This window comes from Myxocyprinus asiaticus, chromosome 28, assembly GCF_019703515.2.
Source record: "Myxocyprinus asiaticus isolate MX2 ecotype Aquarium Trade chromosome 28, UBuf_Myxa_2, whole genome shotgun sequence".
NCBI lineage: Eukaryota > Metazoa > Chordata > Actinopteri > Cypriniformes > Catostomidae > Myxocyprinus > Myxocyprinus asiaticus.
Window position 1 is genome coordinate 32179052 of NC_059371.1, and position 16028 is coordinate 32195079.

Below are 16028 nucleotides of genomic sequence, written 5' to 3' on the forward strand. Positions count from 1 at the left end.
TAAAAGTATTTTTCTTTTAGTATTTTTGTCTTGTTTTATCTGAAGACTCATAATACAAGATACATTTAATTGATCCTTCGCTAAACCCCACCTTAAAAACGCTTCTGACCAATCCTGTCTTAGCAACTGTTGTTCCGCCAACATTACTCTGACATGCGTTTGCTCTTTTCCAATGATAGCCTATGGAAGTAATCCTGGCCGTTCTTAGGGCGGTCGCACCAGGTCCGGCAAGGATTGGTCCTACCATCCCCACCCCCCGGAGATCGCTACAGATGGGGAGATCGCTGTTGCGGGGGGGGGGGTCCTGGCCCACAAACACTACTGAAGGGGAAAGGAATGCACCCCCCCCCCCCCCCACACTGTTTTAAATCAAATTACTGTGTAATTTAACAATTTATTTACAAAAAACTTAAGATAAGTATGCTTTACAATGTCACTCTTCATACCAGCCCATTTAAAAATATTATCCATTCCGTTTATGAAAATATTTTTCCAAAAACTGTGTCTTCACTGCAATCTCCCATTCATTCCATTAGGGAGTTCTGGAGAGCTTGTCAGAATGAGCAACAGTAACCAAGGTGGGCGGAGCTTAGCGAAGGGTCAATTGTGAAGCAAAATGGCATAAGATAATAAGACTTGTTTTCAGAAAAATCTAACAAAATTTTGTGAATTTTATGCTTAAAACAAGAAAAATAATTACATTGGTGAAAGAAAACTTTATAAATATTGCTTTTACATGACCATGCATTTTTTTCGAATTATTAAGAATAGTCAATATAAGAAGCTTTTGCATGTAAATGCATAAGTGCATTTGGTCACTCGACCAAATCTCAGATGAGATTTCCTAGCCTGCGAAAGACACCCATACTCTTATTTTTTTCCCCTTAAGGCTTATATAACATAGAGCCACCGGCTCTTTAATATCTAGTGCAGTTTATAATTGTCCCGACTGTTTACGTCTTGAGGTCACATACAAATTCAGACATTTTTTATGGAGATATTGACAAGATTGAAAAGGCCAGACCTGTTTCAATTTGCTCTGAACTCGTCAAGACTGACCCTTCAATGAACCATGGTCCACCTTAATTATTGTTCATCCATATACCAGCATTAAGGAAGACTGCAGGGCTCTGTTTCTTAATTTATAGGTCTCTATTTCAGGTTATTACCCAATGTGCTCATTATACGCAGAGAGGAATGGCTACAGTAGGAGGCTAGAGGCAGTTACGTCTGTCCTAAGAGGACAGAAATTATTCTGCCATAATTGGACCATAAACATGAGAGATAATGTGAGGAGCAAGCACTGATCATATTCATCTAACATGACGGTTTGCGATTTTACATTTGTATTGGTATGAAAGAAGCAAGTGCAACACATAGAAAACTCATTGTATAGGATATTTGGCTGTTTTTAGTTTTCCTTGTTAAAGTGCAGATAATTGCAGAAACAACTATAAGTAAGCCATTTGTTGGGTGACTTCATAAAGAGTGTAAAACTTTCCAACTTATGCTCAACCAGTGGATTGGGTTTTGGGCGGGGATCGTTGATTGTACAAATAATGTGTGTGTGGTCGGGGGGGGGGGCGGGTAGCCTTGTTAAAGTTCGTTTGGATTCTGCAGCAGCCTGTATGGGGAATTTTATTTGTTTTTTGTTTGTTCTCCATTCTATCTCTCCTGACACCTCAATGAGGCTACGTGAGTCAGGGAGGCCAAAGATGCTGACAATTTTTCTGGCTGCTCATCCTCTTTCCTGTTAAGGAAAATGTGGACCATCTGCCAAGAATCTGCTATTTGAGGAGTCATTGCATAATTACGTCTATCTGCAAAGCTCTGAAAATGGGTGACTTTTGCTCAGCCTTGAAGAACAATTATTAGTAGTGATTTCTAAGGCAAGCAACACTATTAATTTTGCTCTTACATAGCGTTAGAGATTTTAACAAACCCTTAAGTATTAAACTTTGGCTTGCAGCTCATTTTGATATAGACCTTAGTGGTACCTCAAATCGTGCAGCTTGTTGAAGAAAAGTGTGATATACTATTCTAAGCAATCAGACTTAAGATGTTTGCCCAGTGAAAGATAAAACAGACAAAAATCTCCTTAGAACTGCATTGAAGGTGGGGCCTGAAATATATATCTAAGGACCAGAATATCATCGAGACTCTGCGGTTGACTCTTTTTGTTGGGCAAGTAAGCAACCACATAAGTTTCATACTACGGGGAAACTGCAACACAAGCAAGCAGGGCAAAAAATCAAAACATTGTTTACTGTCACGCATTGTTTGTAAAACTGCATGGACAAAGGGAAAGATCCTTCCTTTCTCTCAGCTTGCGTCCCACTGCAGAAATTTGGCATCTCTTGGAAAGGGTTCCAAAAGGACTGGGTGACAGAGAGGATGTGCAGTCCTTGAGCTGTTATCTGCCACTACTTCATAATGAGCCTCATCCCGTGGGAGCAGTGCTCAATGAAGTGATGGAGACAAAGACAGACAATAGACTCTAACTCCCAGACTGCTTTGCAGTCACATTACCCTCTGCTATCCACTGGGGTAAATGACTCATGTGCCTTTTGTTTATATTATTTTTTTAGTTCACCTAAGAATGAAAAATCTGTCATCATTTACTAGATCTTATTTTTTCCAAATACAAACCCATATCATTTACTTACTTTTGTGAAAAACAAACATTCTGAAGAATGTCCACACTGCTTTCTTCCCTACAATGAAAGTAGATAGTGACCAGGGGCTTCCAGAAAGGACAAGAAGTACCAAAAAAGTAGTCCATATGAGTCATTCACTGTATTCCGATTCTTCTGAAGCCACGTTATAGCTTTGTGTGAGGAACAAATGGAAAATATTGCCTTGAAAATCTTGCTCGACAGCCATGGTCACCATTCAATTTCATTGTATGAAAAAGAGCAAATTGGACATTCTGCTATAAATAACTAATCAGTGAGAGGCTTCCAAAATCATGTGGGTGAGTATATGAAGACATAATTTTCATTTTAGGGTGAACTATTCCTTTAGTGTGCCATTTCACATCAGGTCATATTGCACAGCTTTAAGTTTTGCTTGAAGAACTGCAGATTAAGTTCACTGCTACCTCTATTTCCAGAATTTCGTAGATGTAATTTTAGTAGTTCTCTTGATCCGCTGCAGGGTTTGACCCAAATAGGCTATAGGCCATGTAGACCTCTTTGAGGGAAACAAAACAGCATTACCAGCACTTGAGGTTTCGTAAGTGGGTCGTATTGTGCTACTCTGGTGTAATCTAGTGCTGCAGGCTCTCTCTTCATTAGCAATGGGGTGGTGTCAGAGGGCCCAGGTAATTCGCTCCCATGGCACTCGGAGAAGGGGATGGTCATTAATCAGTGGGACACGGCACCAAACCGAGCACATCATTAGGCCCTGAAACACGAAGGGATGCAGGGGTCACACTCCCCTGACCCTGCATCAATAAGGCTAGGGAGGTAGACTTAAAAGAAGGAGGGTATGGCTCTGGTTGATGCTTGGGAACGGCCTGAGAAAGCAGAAAGGTCCATTTGTTTAGCGAAGGTTGAGGCTGATGTTCTTTCATATAAGCATCATTGTGAAGGCTGCAGTTAAATGGTTGTATTATGTAATGCGGAAAAGCACTGACTGCTGTGAAGATGCAGACAGGGAATAGAATATTGAGCCCAAATGTGGCCCTGAGGAACTCATCATCCCCTGAACACATAGTTTCAGACCGTGAGGGATATTGAGAGACCATTCGTTCTTGTACAAAAAGTGCATAAATCCCCTGGCCTCCAGCATTTTAAAACCATTAATAATATGCTATATATTTTGTATGTGTCCGTAAAAGGAACTACAGTATATTGTTTTATGTTGCTGACATAACCTTACTGAATAAACCAAGTCATACCAGCCTCGAGTGGTCCAATTGGTCAACCAATTCAAGCTGCGTTTTGAAATATGGTTAACAAGCTCAAGCAGGTCCTTATTTGCTTAGCCAAGTTGGTACCAGAACAAAGCAGGTTGAGCAAGACCTCTCCAAATGGTAGTTCACCTTCTAAACCAGTTTGGACCTTCTAATGACCATTAATGACTATCTTCAACCTGCTTAATCCATCTAAACTAGTTTGGACCATGATCTAATGACCATTAATGTCCAGCTTTGAAGTGCTTTAACCATCTAAACTAATTTGGTTTGGACCATGTAATGACCATTATTTACCAGCTTCGACCTGCTTAAATAATCTAAACTAGTTTTGACCATCTAATGACCATTAATGACTAGCTTTAACCATCTAAAACAATCTAAACCAATTTGGACCATCTAATGACCATTAATGACAAACTTTAACCATCTTAAACAATCTAAACCAAATTGGACTGTAAGGCTGAGCAAAATGGTGAACTTTTGGATTATGCATTTTGATGTAGTTAAATTAGTTATCTCTCTCGCATCACAGAATGCCGTCATAATGTCACGATAAACTCTTTTCATACAAGTAGTGCCAGACTGGTGCGAAAGACCATTTCATATGCATATTAAGGACTGTAGCACCTCCTGTTATCAACACAGGATAATCCAATTTGGCAGAGCGGATAGGGTCACTCCTACCGCCAATCCCCTGTGAAAGCTGTGACCATGTGGCTACAGGACTAACCTTTGCCACTGTACTCAATGTAACACTACTTCTGTGTCCCGACTGAAAAACCTATCGTGTTTGGTCTCATTTAACAGCATACAAGCTGAATAGAAATGTGGTGATGTATATGGAAATGTTTGGACATTCTGTAACACTATTTGAAGATTTTCACTTGCTCATAGGTTTTGGGGAATATGGTAATATGCCTCTCCCCATTCAGACCTGTGACCATTTGCTTCTGCATAATGTGAATGTGCTAATATTTGCATTTCGAGTCGTAGTTCATCTCCATTGTCTCAGTGATCACCCCCCCACTCTGATCGCCTTATCTTTGAAATGTTAACGAATTCTTGCTCAGTGTATAAGAAAGATAACTTAAAGGTTTCTGGGAAGATGTTTGTAACTGAGCTCTCTGGCATGCCGTGGTGCATAATTTCATTTTTGGGTATGTTTCTCCCTCTTGTTGTTATATTTTAGATTTGTGTTGTTGATTGAATTACTTTGTTTGTATGAAACTTTGAGAATCTTTCTTTGCGAATGCTTATTAGGGGGCCAAGCACCGAAGGTTCTGGAACCCTATTGTATCCATTAAGATTTTCTTTATTTCTGCCCTAAAAGCGAATGGGCAGCAAAGACCGTAAGTCCTAGAGACACCAAACTTGGCAGGATCGTCCCAAACCCTGACCGCTACTCAGGCGCGTACACGCACACCCATCTGACTCTTGGTGGCGTTATAATAAACAATTTAACGTTTTGGCTCATATCTCCGCAACTGTGAGGGCTAAAATTATTTTTTCCTCTGATTCCTTGGGTCAGGCCCTACAAATAAATAAATCTCTGATTTAATTTTTGTCTATAATTTTTCCGGCATTTTGAATTTTTAAAATAATCTACTCAAACTCCTCCTAGACCGTTTGTCCGATTGGCACGGAATTTGATATACATAATCTACAGACCCCCCTAACAAAAAGTTGTTCAAAGAATTTCAATAAGTTAAATATAAAAAGATATTAGTGAAACAGTTCCTTCGGTTGAACGCGATTTGAGTAATTGATCAATATCTACTCAATGCAAACTTCAAACGTAACCAAACTTGGTATACATAGTGAGCAGGACATTTTAAAGATAAATACAAAGTTTCATACAGTTCTGCCACTAGGAGGTGCTAAAAAAAAAAAAAAACTGTCATAGCTTCGCAGCCGTATGAGTGACAAAGTTCAAATTAAATATGCATCTTCTTTGGTGACTAAATTTCAGGACCTAATAACTCATATTGGGAAGGGCCAATGTTTATGAAATTTACGATACACAAGTAGGGTGTCTACATGAATTGGTATAACAAATTTCGTGGCAATCGGCCATACGGTGGCGCTATAATTAGCGAATTCATGTTTTTGCTAATATCTCCAGAACCGTATAGGCTAGAAAAATTCTAAAGCTTTTCTGAATCCACCAGTGTCCCTAAATCATATGGTTACTTGAATTTCCATTGCCGCAACAAATGTTTTCTATGATCTAAAACCTTTTTCCGAACTCGTCCTAGACTGTTTGTCCGATTCACATGAAACTTGGTATACATCACCTTCAGACCCTCCTGACAAAAATTTTGATATGTCAAATAGTTCCAAAGATATAAACAAATGTGTTTTGGGGCATGGCCTATAATGACTAATTAGCCTGTATCTTGTGAGCGCAATTTTCAAACTTAACAAAAATGTGTACACATGGACAAGAGAACACTCTGAGGTAACATGCCAAGTTTCATTCATTTTTTTAAACTAGGGGGCACTATATCTTAAAAAATATATATATATTTTTTACAACTGTGCTCAAAGCAGTTGAATTGTCACACCAAAATAGCTGTGTCCACAGCATCCACAGGATCTTTTCTGTCAAATTAGATTATTTTGGGCATCTCGCCATACTTGATTGGCCCCTGATAATCACCACTTGCGGCTATATTTGTAAGCTTATGTTGATTCAAATCTTGATTCACTCATTAATCCCTGTAGTAGCGAGTTAATGACTGCATACATTCAGATTTCTTACAGCTTAACTCTGAACCTCTGCGTTCTACGTTCAGGCCCTTATGATTTGTAACACTGAACCTCTGAGATAGGTATTTCCTCTCCCTGGCTAATCACAGTGGCTCTGGCTCCCTATTTTCACACATTAATGCTATCTGACCGATCAAGTACGATTAAATATTTTTTAACAGTTTCTTACGAGGCATTTATCTTCATACAAATATATTTTATTAACAGTGAATCTTATTGGAGTCAGATTTATCTTAATGGAATCAGATAAATAACTTAAAGCACACCGTCCTTCAACTGCTCTTTGTTCCAATCATTGGTTCAAAATAGCAGTGTAGGGCTTCCATCCTTACAGACACAATGACCATTCATAACCAGCTTCGACCTGCTTAAATCATCTAAATAGTTTGGACCATCTAATGACTATTAATGGCCAGCTTTAACCATCTAAACTAATTTGAGCCATGTAATGACCATTAAGCAGCTTTGACTTGCTTAAATAATCTGAACTAGTTTTGATTGTCTAATGACCATTAATGACCTGCTCTAACCATCTAAAACAATCTAAACCAATTTGGACCATCTAATGACCATTAATGACCAGCTTTTAGGATCTAAAACAATCTAAACAAAATTGAACCATCTAATGACCATTCATAGCCAGCTTTGACCAGCTTTAACCATCTAAACCAATTTGGACCATCTAATGACCATTAATTACCAGCTTCAACCTGCTTAAATAATCTAAACTAGTTTGGACTGTCTAATGACAATTAATGACCACCTTCAACCATCTAAACCAGTTTGGACCATCTAATGACCATTAATTACCAGCTTCGACCTGCTTAAACCATCTAAGATGGTCCAACTGGTTTAATGACTACTAGTGACCAGCTTTGACCAGCTAAAACAATTGAAACCAGTTTAGACAATCTAATGACCATTAATGACTAGCTTCAACCATCTAAACCAGTTTGGACAATCTTAATGCATATTAATAACCAGCTAAAACCATCTTCACCAGTCTGGACCATGTAATGATAATTAATGACAGCTTCGACAAGCTTAAACCATCTACTGACCATTTATGACCAAATAAAACAATCTACACCAGTCTGGACCATGTAATGACCATTAATGACCAGCTTCGACCAGCTAAAACCATCTTAACCAGTTTGGACCATCTAATGACCAGCTTCGAACAACTAAAACCATCTAAACCAGTTTGGACCATCTAATGACCATCAATGAATAGCTTCAACAAGCTAAAGCCATCTAATCCGTCTAATAACCAACTAGAAAGCATATAAAACCAGCTATCTTCAGAAGCTTGTATTAACTGGATTTTTTTTGTCAGGGAAAAGTTCTTTGGACGAGTGTTTTGGTGAGTGTGTCTGTTTGGGTCGGGGGCATATGTTGTCTCCTTATAAATCATGCGGATATTGACTACTGGTGCATACAGATTTACAGATCTCAGATTTGTTTATTTACTCTCCATTTCAGCAGACTTCTTGATGTCTCTCCTTCAACCTGCCATGTCATACACTATTTCATTGCCGGTATTAATCATGTACTGTACCTTCTTTGTATGTTTCAGATCTTGGTGAACTCTATTAGCCAGCCTGCACTGCTGTATGAGAATGTGGTGGTGAGCGAAGGGAACACGATTCTGAGGGACATGCTCTTCAGCCCTGACCACCAATACATCTACACACTCACAGATAAAGAGGTAAGACTTTAGGGAGCATACTGTTTGACAGTGATGGTCGACATGTTTTATTTGTCTGGAAAGATCTAAAGGAGACCTACGGACATTCAGTTTGGTTTGGTCACGCACCTGATTCCCCATAGACTCCAAAGACAGAAGAAACACAATAAATGAAAGTCCAATTCAAGTTACACACTTATCCTAACGAGAGGTCCTTGAAGACTTTGTGATCATAAATTAGTGTTTCCTGGATCTCAAAGGAATATTCAGAGTTAAATACAAATTAAAATCTATCGACAGCATTTGTGGCATGATGCTGATCACCACAGAAAATAATTGTGACTTGTACCTCTGTTTGTACAAACAAAACAAAACCACTCATGTACAGAAATGCACTTGCAATGGAAGTCTGTAGGGTAGTTGTTGTACTATTGTAAGTGTATAACTGTCAGTACATTTGTTAAACACATTATTTTGTGAATAAAAACTACAAGTAGCACTGAGGTTGAGGGTTAGATTCCCAGGCAATGCACTGAGGAAAAAAAATTTAAATGGAAATTTCTGTTTCTCGTGTACAGTTTTTGGGGTGGTTTCACCTTGAATATACGTAAAAAATTCTGCTCCAATATACCTAAGAAATTAAATGTGTCAGTATGTGCATTTTTCCATGTGCTGATTTTTATTCTCATGGTGATTCACATGGTGAATTTGTTGGTGTGTGTCTGAGAGAAATCATGTGTGAAAAAGAGAGAACCAGAACCTCTTCTGAATGCCTGCATGTGATATTAGACATTGTGTCAGCCCCCTTCCCACTTTTCCACACGCACACAAAATGCGCCTCTGGTAATTCACCACTTATCAGAGAAAATTGAGGAAGGGCCTCTCTGATCTTTTCTGATGGAAAAGAAAGCATCCATATCCCCTCACCCCACTTTTCACTCAGACCGAGGGCTGGAGAATTCTCTCTCTTCTCTTTTTCTCCCTCCGTCCCGCTCATTCCTTTGTTTTGCTCTCACCTTTTTCTTCGCACTTTTGTGTTCTCCTCACTAAGGGCTGATTGGTGTGCTTCCTGTATTCCTCTCATTAAAGGGCATTTCCTTCATCACTGTAACCCCACTCACTCTCTGCCGGCCCACACCGCTTCTGATTAGAGCAGCTCACCACACCGTCAAGCTCAGAAAAAGACCTTAAACCACAATCAAACCCAGGTCCAAGGCATTTAGTCTTTTAATGTCAGAGATTAAGTGGAAGTAAATGTGACAGAATCCCTACAAACATCTGAATAATGTGTTTTTTTATTTTTTATTTTTATTTTATTTCTTCAGATATTTCACCTGAGGGAAATTTTTAGAGTCAGGATGAGGTTGGTGGCCAGAAATTTGAAGCTCAAAAAAGCACTTAAAGGCAGCATAAAAGTAATCCATATGACTTCAGTGGTTAAATCCATGTCTTTAGAAGCAACGTAATTGTGGGTTAGACAAGGATCAATATTTAAGTTCTTTTTTTTACTATTTTCTCTTCCACATTCTTCTTTTTTTGTTTTGGCAATTTGTATTCTTTGTTCATATCACCACCTACTGGGCAGGGAGGAGAATTTATAGTAAAAAAAGGACTCACCCACACCTATAATTGTGATGAGACAGGAGAGGAATGAGGATTTAAATGCAGCCTTTTTAATAAAATAAGGCAAACCAGGTAACTCAGAACATAATGAAACAAAACACAGGGAACAAAGCACAGCATAATACAGATGAAGACTGACAAAGAAACCAGGGGAAAACAAGGGCTTAAATACACAAGGGAAAATAAGGGAACAAGGAACATCTGGGGAAACAATCAGGGGAAAACCAATCATGAAAAGAAACTACAAAGGACTACAAAACTAACAGGGAACAGGAACAGGGAACTAAACCAGAATTTCAACATAAAATTCAATACAAAAAACAGGGAATATGTGACAATAATATTGCTTTTGAAGACATGGATTTAACCATTAAAGTTGTATGGATTGCTTATATTCTTCCTTTAAGTGCTTTTTTGAGCTTCAAAGATATTCTTCTAAAAATCTTTGCTTGTGTTTAGCAGAAGAAAGTCATACATGTCAGGGATTCATGAGGGTGAGTAAATGTTGAAAGAATTTTAATTTTTTGCATGAGCTATCCCTTTAAGGCTTTAAGACAGCTATTTTAAACTTTGTGCAAAGGAACTGGACTGTCCGATTTTGCCTCTGCTTTGAATTTATTCAGCGTAATGGTTCCTGTACCAACCACACACACAAAAACACACACACACACATCTGTCTAGACATGCAAAATACCTTCACCGCACCAACACTGTGATCTATCAGCAATGGGAGATAATTATATTTAATGTATCCACATCTTAAGAAGAAAGATGTTCTGTAATTGCTATAGATGTTTTTTTTGTAAACGGGCTGTCTGTAGATTGCATGTTGAGAGGGGGCAGACTTGATAACCTTTCAACACATTAACGTACCAGAGAGGAGCATTAGGGTAATGTTCTTTAGATTCTCCCTGTGTATTCGCTCAGCGCTCGGACTAATATTGATTTAAGTGAGGCTGTAAATGGATGTGCAAAATCATTTTATGGAGGGAATTTTTATTTTTTTATTTTTTTAACTATTATACAAATGAGGGGGAGGAAGGGCTTCTTGGACAGGAAGTTTGTACATAGCAAGAGCATCTTTCTCTCTCTCTCTTTCTCTCTCTCTCTCTCTATCTCTGGAGGATGAGTGCCATTGTAATGGAGATGAGAGTGGTGTTGCTGTGGTCAGCGTGTGTGTGAGAATAGAAAACCCTTAGGGTCTGATTATTGCCATGGAAAGACAGACAGACAAAAAAGAGACAGGGAATCTAAATGTTATCCGCATTCAGGATTCTTTTTATTGGCTTGTGTTGTTCCTTTCAATACAATCCCAACTACAACTTCCTCCCTTTAAACTCTGGTGCATTTTTGGGCTGCTACTTGCAGTTTTTCACACTCAAATTTAAAAGCTCACCATTCATACATACTGTGGACTAATTGCAAAAAAAAAAAAAAAAAATATATATATATATATATATTCCCCCTAAATATGTATGCATGTAATTCTGGTTCTGTTCACTCTATCTCCCTGCAAAAAGTCTTATTTATTTTGTTCTGGACATCTAAGATATAACATTGGATTATGCTCACAAGCAAGCTTATGGACAAGTAAAAAATTTTGAAAACTGCCTAAGGTAAGAGCAGATAACTGCCTAAGGCAAGTTTGTGGCTACTTGGGGCTTACAGCAGCGGTTATCGGCACATAAAAGAGATGTTTGTATTTGATGTCTTAAAGAAATCATATTTCACTTTGTGATTCTTTTGAAAATCTTTAGAACTGTGGTATTAGGGGGCCTGGGTAGCTCAGCGAGTATTGACGCTGACTACCACCCCTGGAGTCGTGAGTTCGAATCCAGGGTGTGCTGAGTGAATCCAGCCAGGTCTCCTAAGCAACCAAATTGGCCCGGTTGCTAGGGAGGGTAGAGTCACATGGGGTAACCTCCTCATGGTCGTGATTAGTGATTCTCGCTCTTGGTGGGGCGCGTGGTAAGTTGTGCGTGGATCGTGGAGAGTAGCATGAGCCTCCACATGCTGGTAGTCTCCGCAGTGTTATGCACAATGAGCAACGTGATAAGATGCGCAGATTGACTGTCTCAGAAGCGGAGGCAACTGTGTCTTGTCATCCAACACCCGGATCGAGGTGAGTAACCATGCCACCACGAGGACCTACTAAGTAGTGGGAATTGAGCATTCCAAATTGGGGAGAAAAGATATATATATATATATATATATATATATATATATATATATATATATATATATATATATATACAGGTGCATCTCAATAAATTAGAATGTTGTGGAAAAGTTCATTTATTTCAGTAATTCAACTCAAATTGTGAAACTCGTGTATTAAATAAATTAAATGTACACAGATTGAAGTAGTTTAAGTCTTTGGTTCTTTTAATTGTGATGATTTTGGCTCACATTTAACAAAAACCCACCAATTCACTATCTCAAAAAATTAGAATATGGTGACATGCCAATCAGCTAATCAACTCAAAACACCTGCAAAGGTTTCCTGAGCCTTCAAAATGGTCTCTCGGTTTGGTTCACTAGGCTACACAATCATGGGGAAGACTGCTGATCTGACAGTTGTCCAGAAGACAATCATTGACACCCTTCACAAGAAGGGTAAGCCACAAACATTCATTGCCAAAGAAGCTGGCTGTTCAAAGAGTGCTGTATCCAAGCATGTTAACAGAAAGTTGAGTGGAAGGAAAAAGTGTGGAAGAAAAAGATGCACAACCAACCGAGAGAACCGCAGCCTTATGAGGATTGTCAAGCAAAATGGATTCAAAAATTTGGGTGAACTTCACAAGGAATGGACTGAGGCTGGGGTCAAGGCATCAAGAGCCACCACACACAGACATGTCAAAGAATTTGGCTACAGTTGTCGTATTCCTCTTGTTAAGGCACTCCTGAACCACAGACAATGTCAGAGGCGTCTTACCTGGGCTAAGGAGAAGAAGAACTGGACTGTTGCCCAGTGGTCCAAAGTCCTCTTTTCAGATGAGAGCAAGTTTTGTATTTCATTTGGAAACCAAGGTCCTAGAGTCTGGAGGAAGGGTGGAGAAGCTCATAGCCCAAGTTGCTTGAAGTCCAGTGTTAAGTTTCCACAGTCTGTGATGATTTGGGGTGCAATGTCATCTGCTGGTGTTGGTCCATTGTGTTTTTTGAAAACCAAAGTCACTGCACCCATTTACCAAGAAATTTTGGAGTACTTCATGCTTCCTTCTGCTGACCAGCTTTTTAAAGATGCTGATTTCATTTTCCAGCAGGATTTGGCACCTGCCCACACTGCCAAAAGCACCAAAAGTTGGTTAAATGACCATGGTGTTGGTGTGCTTGACTGGCCAGCAAACTCACCAGACCTGAACCCCATAGAGAATCTATGGGGTATTGTCAAGAGGAAAATGAGAAACAAGAGACCAAAAAATGCAGAGGAGCTGAAGGCCACTGTCAAAGGAACCTGGGCTTCCATACCACCTCAGCAGTGCCACAAACTGATCACCTCCATGCCACGCCGAATTGAGGCAGTAATTAAAGCAAAAGGAGCCCCTACCAAGTATTGAGTACATATACAGTAAATGAACATACTTTCCAGAAGGCCAACAATTCACTAAAAATGTTTTTTTTTTATTGGTCTTATGATGTATTCTAATTTTTTGAGATAGTGAATTGGTGGGTTTTTGTTAAATATGAGCCAAAATCATCACAATTAAAAGAACCAAAGACTTAAACTACTTCAGTCTGTGTGCACTGAATTTATTTAATACACGAGTTTCACAATTTGAGTTGAATTACTGAAATAAATGAACTTTTCCACGACATTCTAATTTATTGAGATGCACCTGTGTATATATATATATAAAGAACTGTGGTATTAGACAAACGGTAGGCAATAAAATAAATGGTATAGTCTCATTCCTGAGAATGAGAGCTTTCATTTGATATCTGGCTTGTCTAGTTAAGTGCTATATGAAAAACTTTTAAATTCTTCTTATTATATCTACCACATTACCTCTAGGTGGCGCTTATTTGCTACACAGATGTTTTCAGGCCTTATTTTGTTATTTTATTTATTTTTTGGCATAAGGGTGAGTAAATGATGAGAGAATTTTCATTTTTGGGTGAACAATCCCTTTAAAGGGATTTGAAAGCAGCATAAAATACAAATGGATGCTATTTACTCTTTTTAAATGATAGTTCATCCAAAAGTTAAAATGGATAAAACCCTACATTATTTCCCATTCATTACCCAGTTTCACTCAAAAACATTACAAAAGTTACACGTGTTGTACACGCTGTTTCATGTTGTCTTTAAGTGCATATGTAAAAATGAATCATGTGTACACCTGCTTGCATTCTGGTGGTGCTAGTGGAGTGAGTTTGGATTTGGACAGGATGAGGTGTATGAGTTTCCCAGCTCTCTCTCTCTTCTCTCTCTCTCTCTCTCTCTCTTTCTCCAGTTGATGCACCCAAAGACCCAGAGGATTGAGCAAAAGAGAGAAATGGAAATTAAATGGTTTGAAGCAATTTGTTCTATCTTATTTCCTTCATCTATCTTTTCTCTTTATTTTCTTCCCTCTCTTTTAGTCCTCCTCCTATGGAGGAAAGAGTCAATGGGCGAGCTGCCCCCAGGGGTCATTTTCTTTCTTTCTCTCTCGTTTTCTGGTGCTCCCCCTCGCTTGGTCCCTGAGATATTGCCGGCTCTTTGAGAGCTGACAGCAGTCGCTGGAGATAGATTGTGATTGGATCACTCCGGCTTCCTTGAAGCTCTTTCATTAATTTTTCTCTCGCCACATTCACTTTTTCCCTGTTTATCATAATCGGAGGCATCTCGCCATCTCTCTTGTCAACAGCCGCAGCTAACAAGCCTCCTTTGCTGTCTCTAGCAAGAGTGACGTATTTTCCTCAGGTTTTATTGTGTTTGAGGGGGTGGACTACAAGCTCACAAAAGCGACGGCATTCTCTCATGTTATTGTTCCTTTATTTTGAATCTACCGAAACAGAAATATTCAAGACATTCCGTAAACACAATCACACCCTAATCCGGTATTCCGATCCACCTCACATTTTAATATGTTGGCTTCCGTACCTGGGGCTTACAGTGATATCATATGGCATTAGAGTGGAGACCAGGACCCTAATGTGCTCAGATATTGCTGTTTTTTTTCCTATTTTCGCAAAGATCTAAAGGTAAGATCCATGGCATATCGTTCACGTCAACCTGCTCCCCCCTTTCATTTCTTTCTCCATTTGTATCTCTTCATTGGATAATAGAAACGGCAGGTGGAGGCCTCATGTTGTGCCTCAAACATCAAAAACTCCATTTCATCGGCTTGACAGAACAATTTTCCATTTCCCATATTCACACACACTTAATTAAAAGTTGCTGATAGCCCCGGCATCTCTCTGTGCCGCTCTGGGCTGCACAGGAACACATAAAGCTGTCCCGTACTAAGCGAAAAGAAACTTCGCTTAGTAATAGCTTGAATTAAACAGCACTCGCTGCCGCACCATTGATACAGTTTACAAGGTTTATCTAAGGCACATTGAGGCTTGGAGAAATTTTAATCAATGGATTTGTCAGTTTTGCTTATTGCCCATATAGTTTGAAGATACATTGTTGTTTATTTTTGAAGATTGTGTATGATGTTTGGAGAATGTCACGAAACCTTTCAAAAATATTTGTATCCCTTTATTTTTTTTATTTTTTGTTGTTATTGTTACAAGCATAAATTTTACTGAACTTTGTTATATTTATCTATAAACAAACAAATATTTCAAGTAATTTTGCTTCTTAAGTAAATGTATCTTGTTTTAAGAATGTTTACTGTAGAAATTTACAAAAAGTACTCTGAGATTCTTCTTTTTTTATTTTTTACATCGCCATTTTACCCCAAAACAAAAGAAAGCAATAAGAAATTATATTTTGCTCTAACAAAATGAAGCAAATTTTCTTAAGAAAATGAAAAGAAAAATTAGGACCATTTAATCCCCCACCCACCCCAAACTCTCATTACTGTAAGGCAAAAAACAAAA

At 38.7% G+C, this 16028-nt stretch overlaps 1 protein-coding gene across 1 annotated transcript in view; it reads left to right on the forward strand.

Moving 5' to 3' along the window:
• The window catches only part of LOC127419296 (plexin-A1-like), a 304625-nt gene that overhangs the window by 117124 nt on the left and 171473 nt on the right, over positions 1-16028 (forward strand). Inside the window, exon 4 of the mRNA XM_051660595.1 lies at positions 8265-8396. Within this exon, the coding sequence (XP_051516555.1) occupies positions 8265-8396 (132 nt within the window). The remainder of the gene's footprint in view (positions 1-8264; positions 8397-16028) is intronic.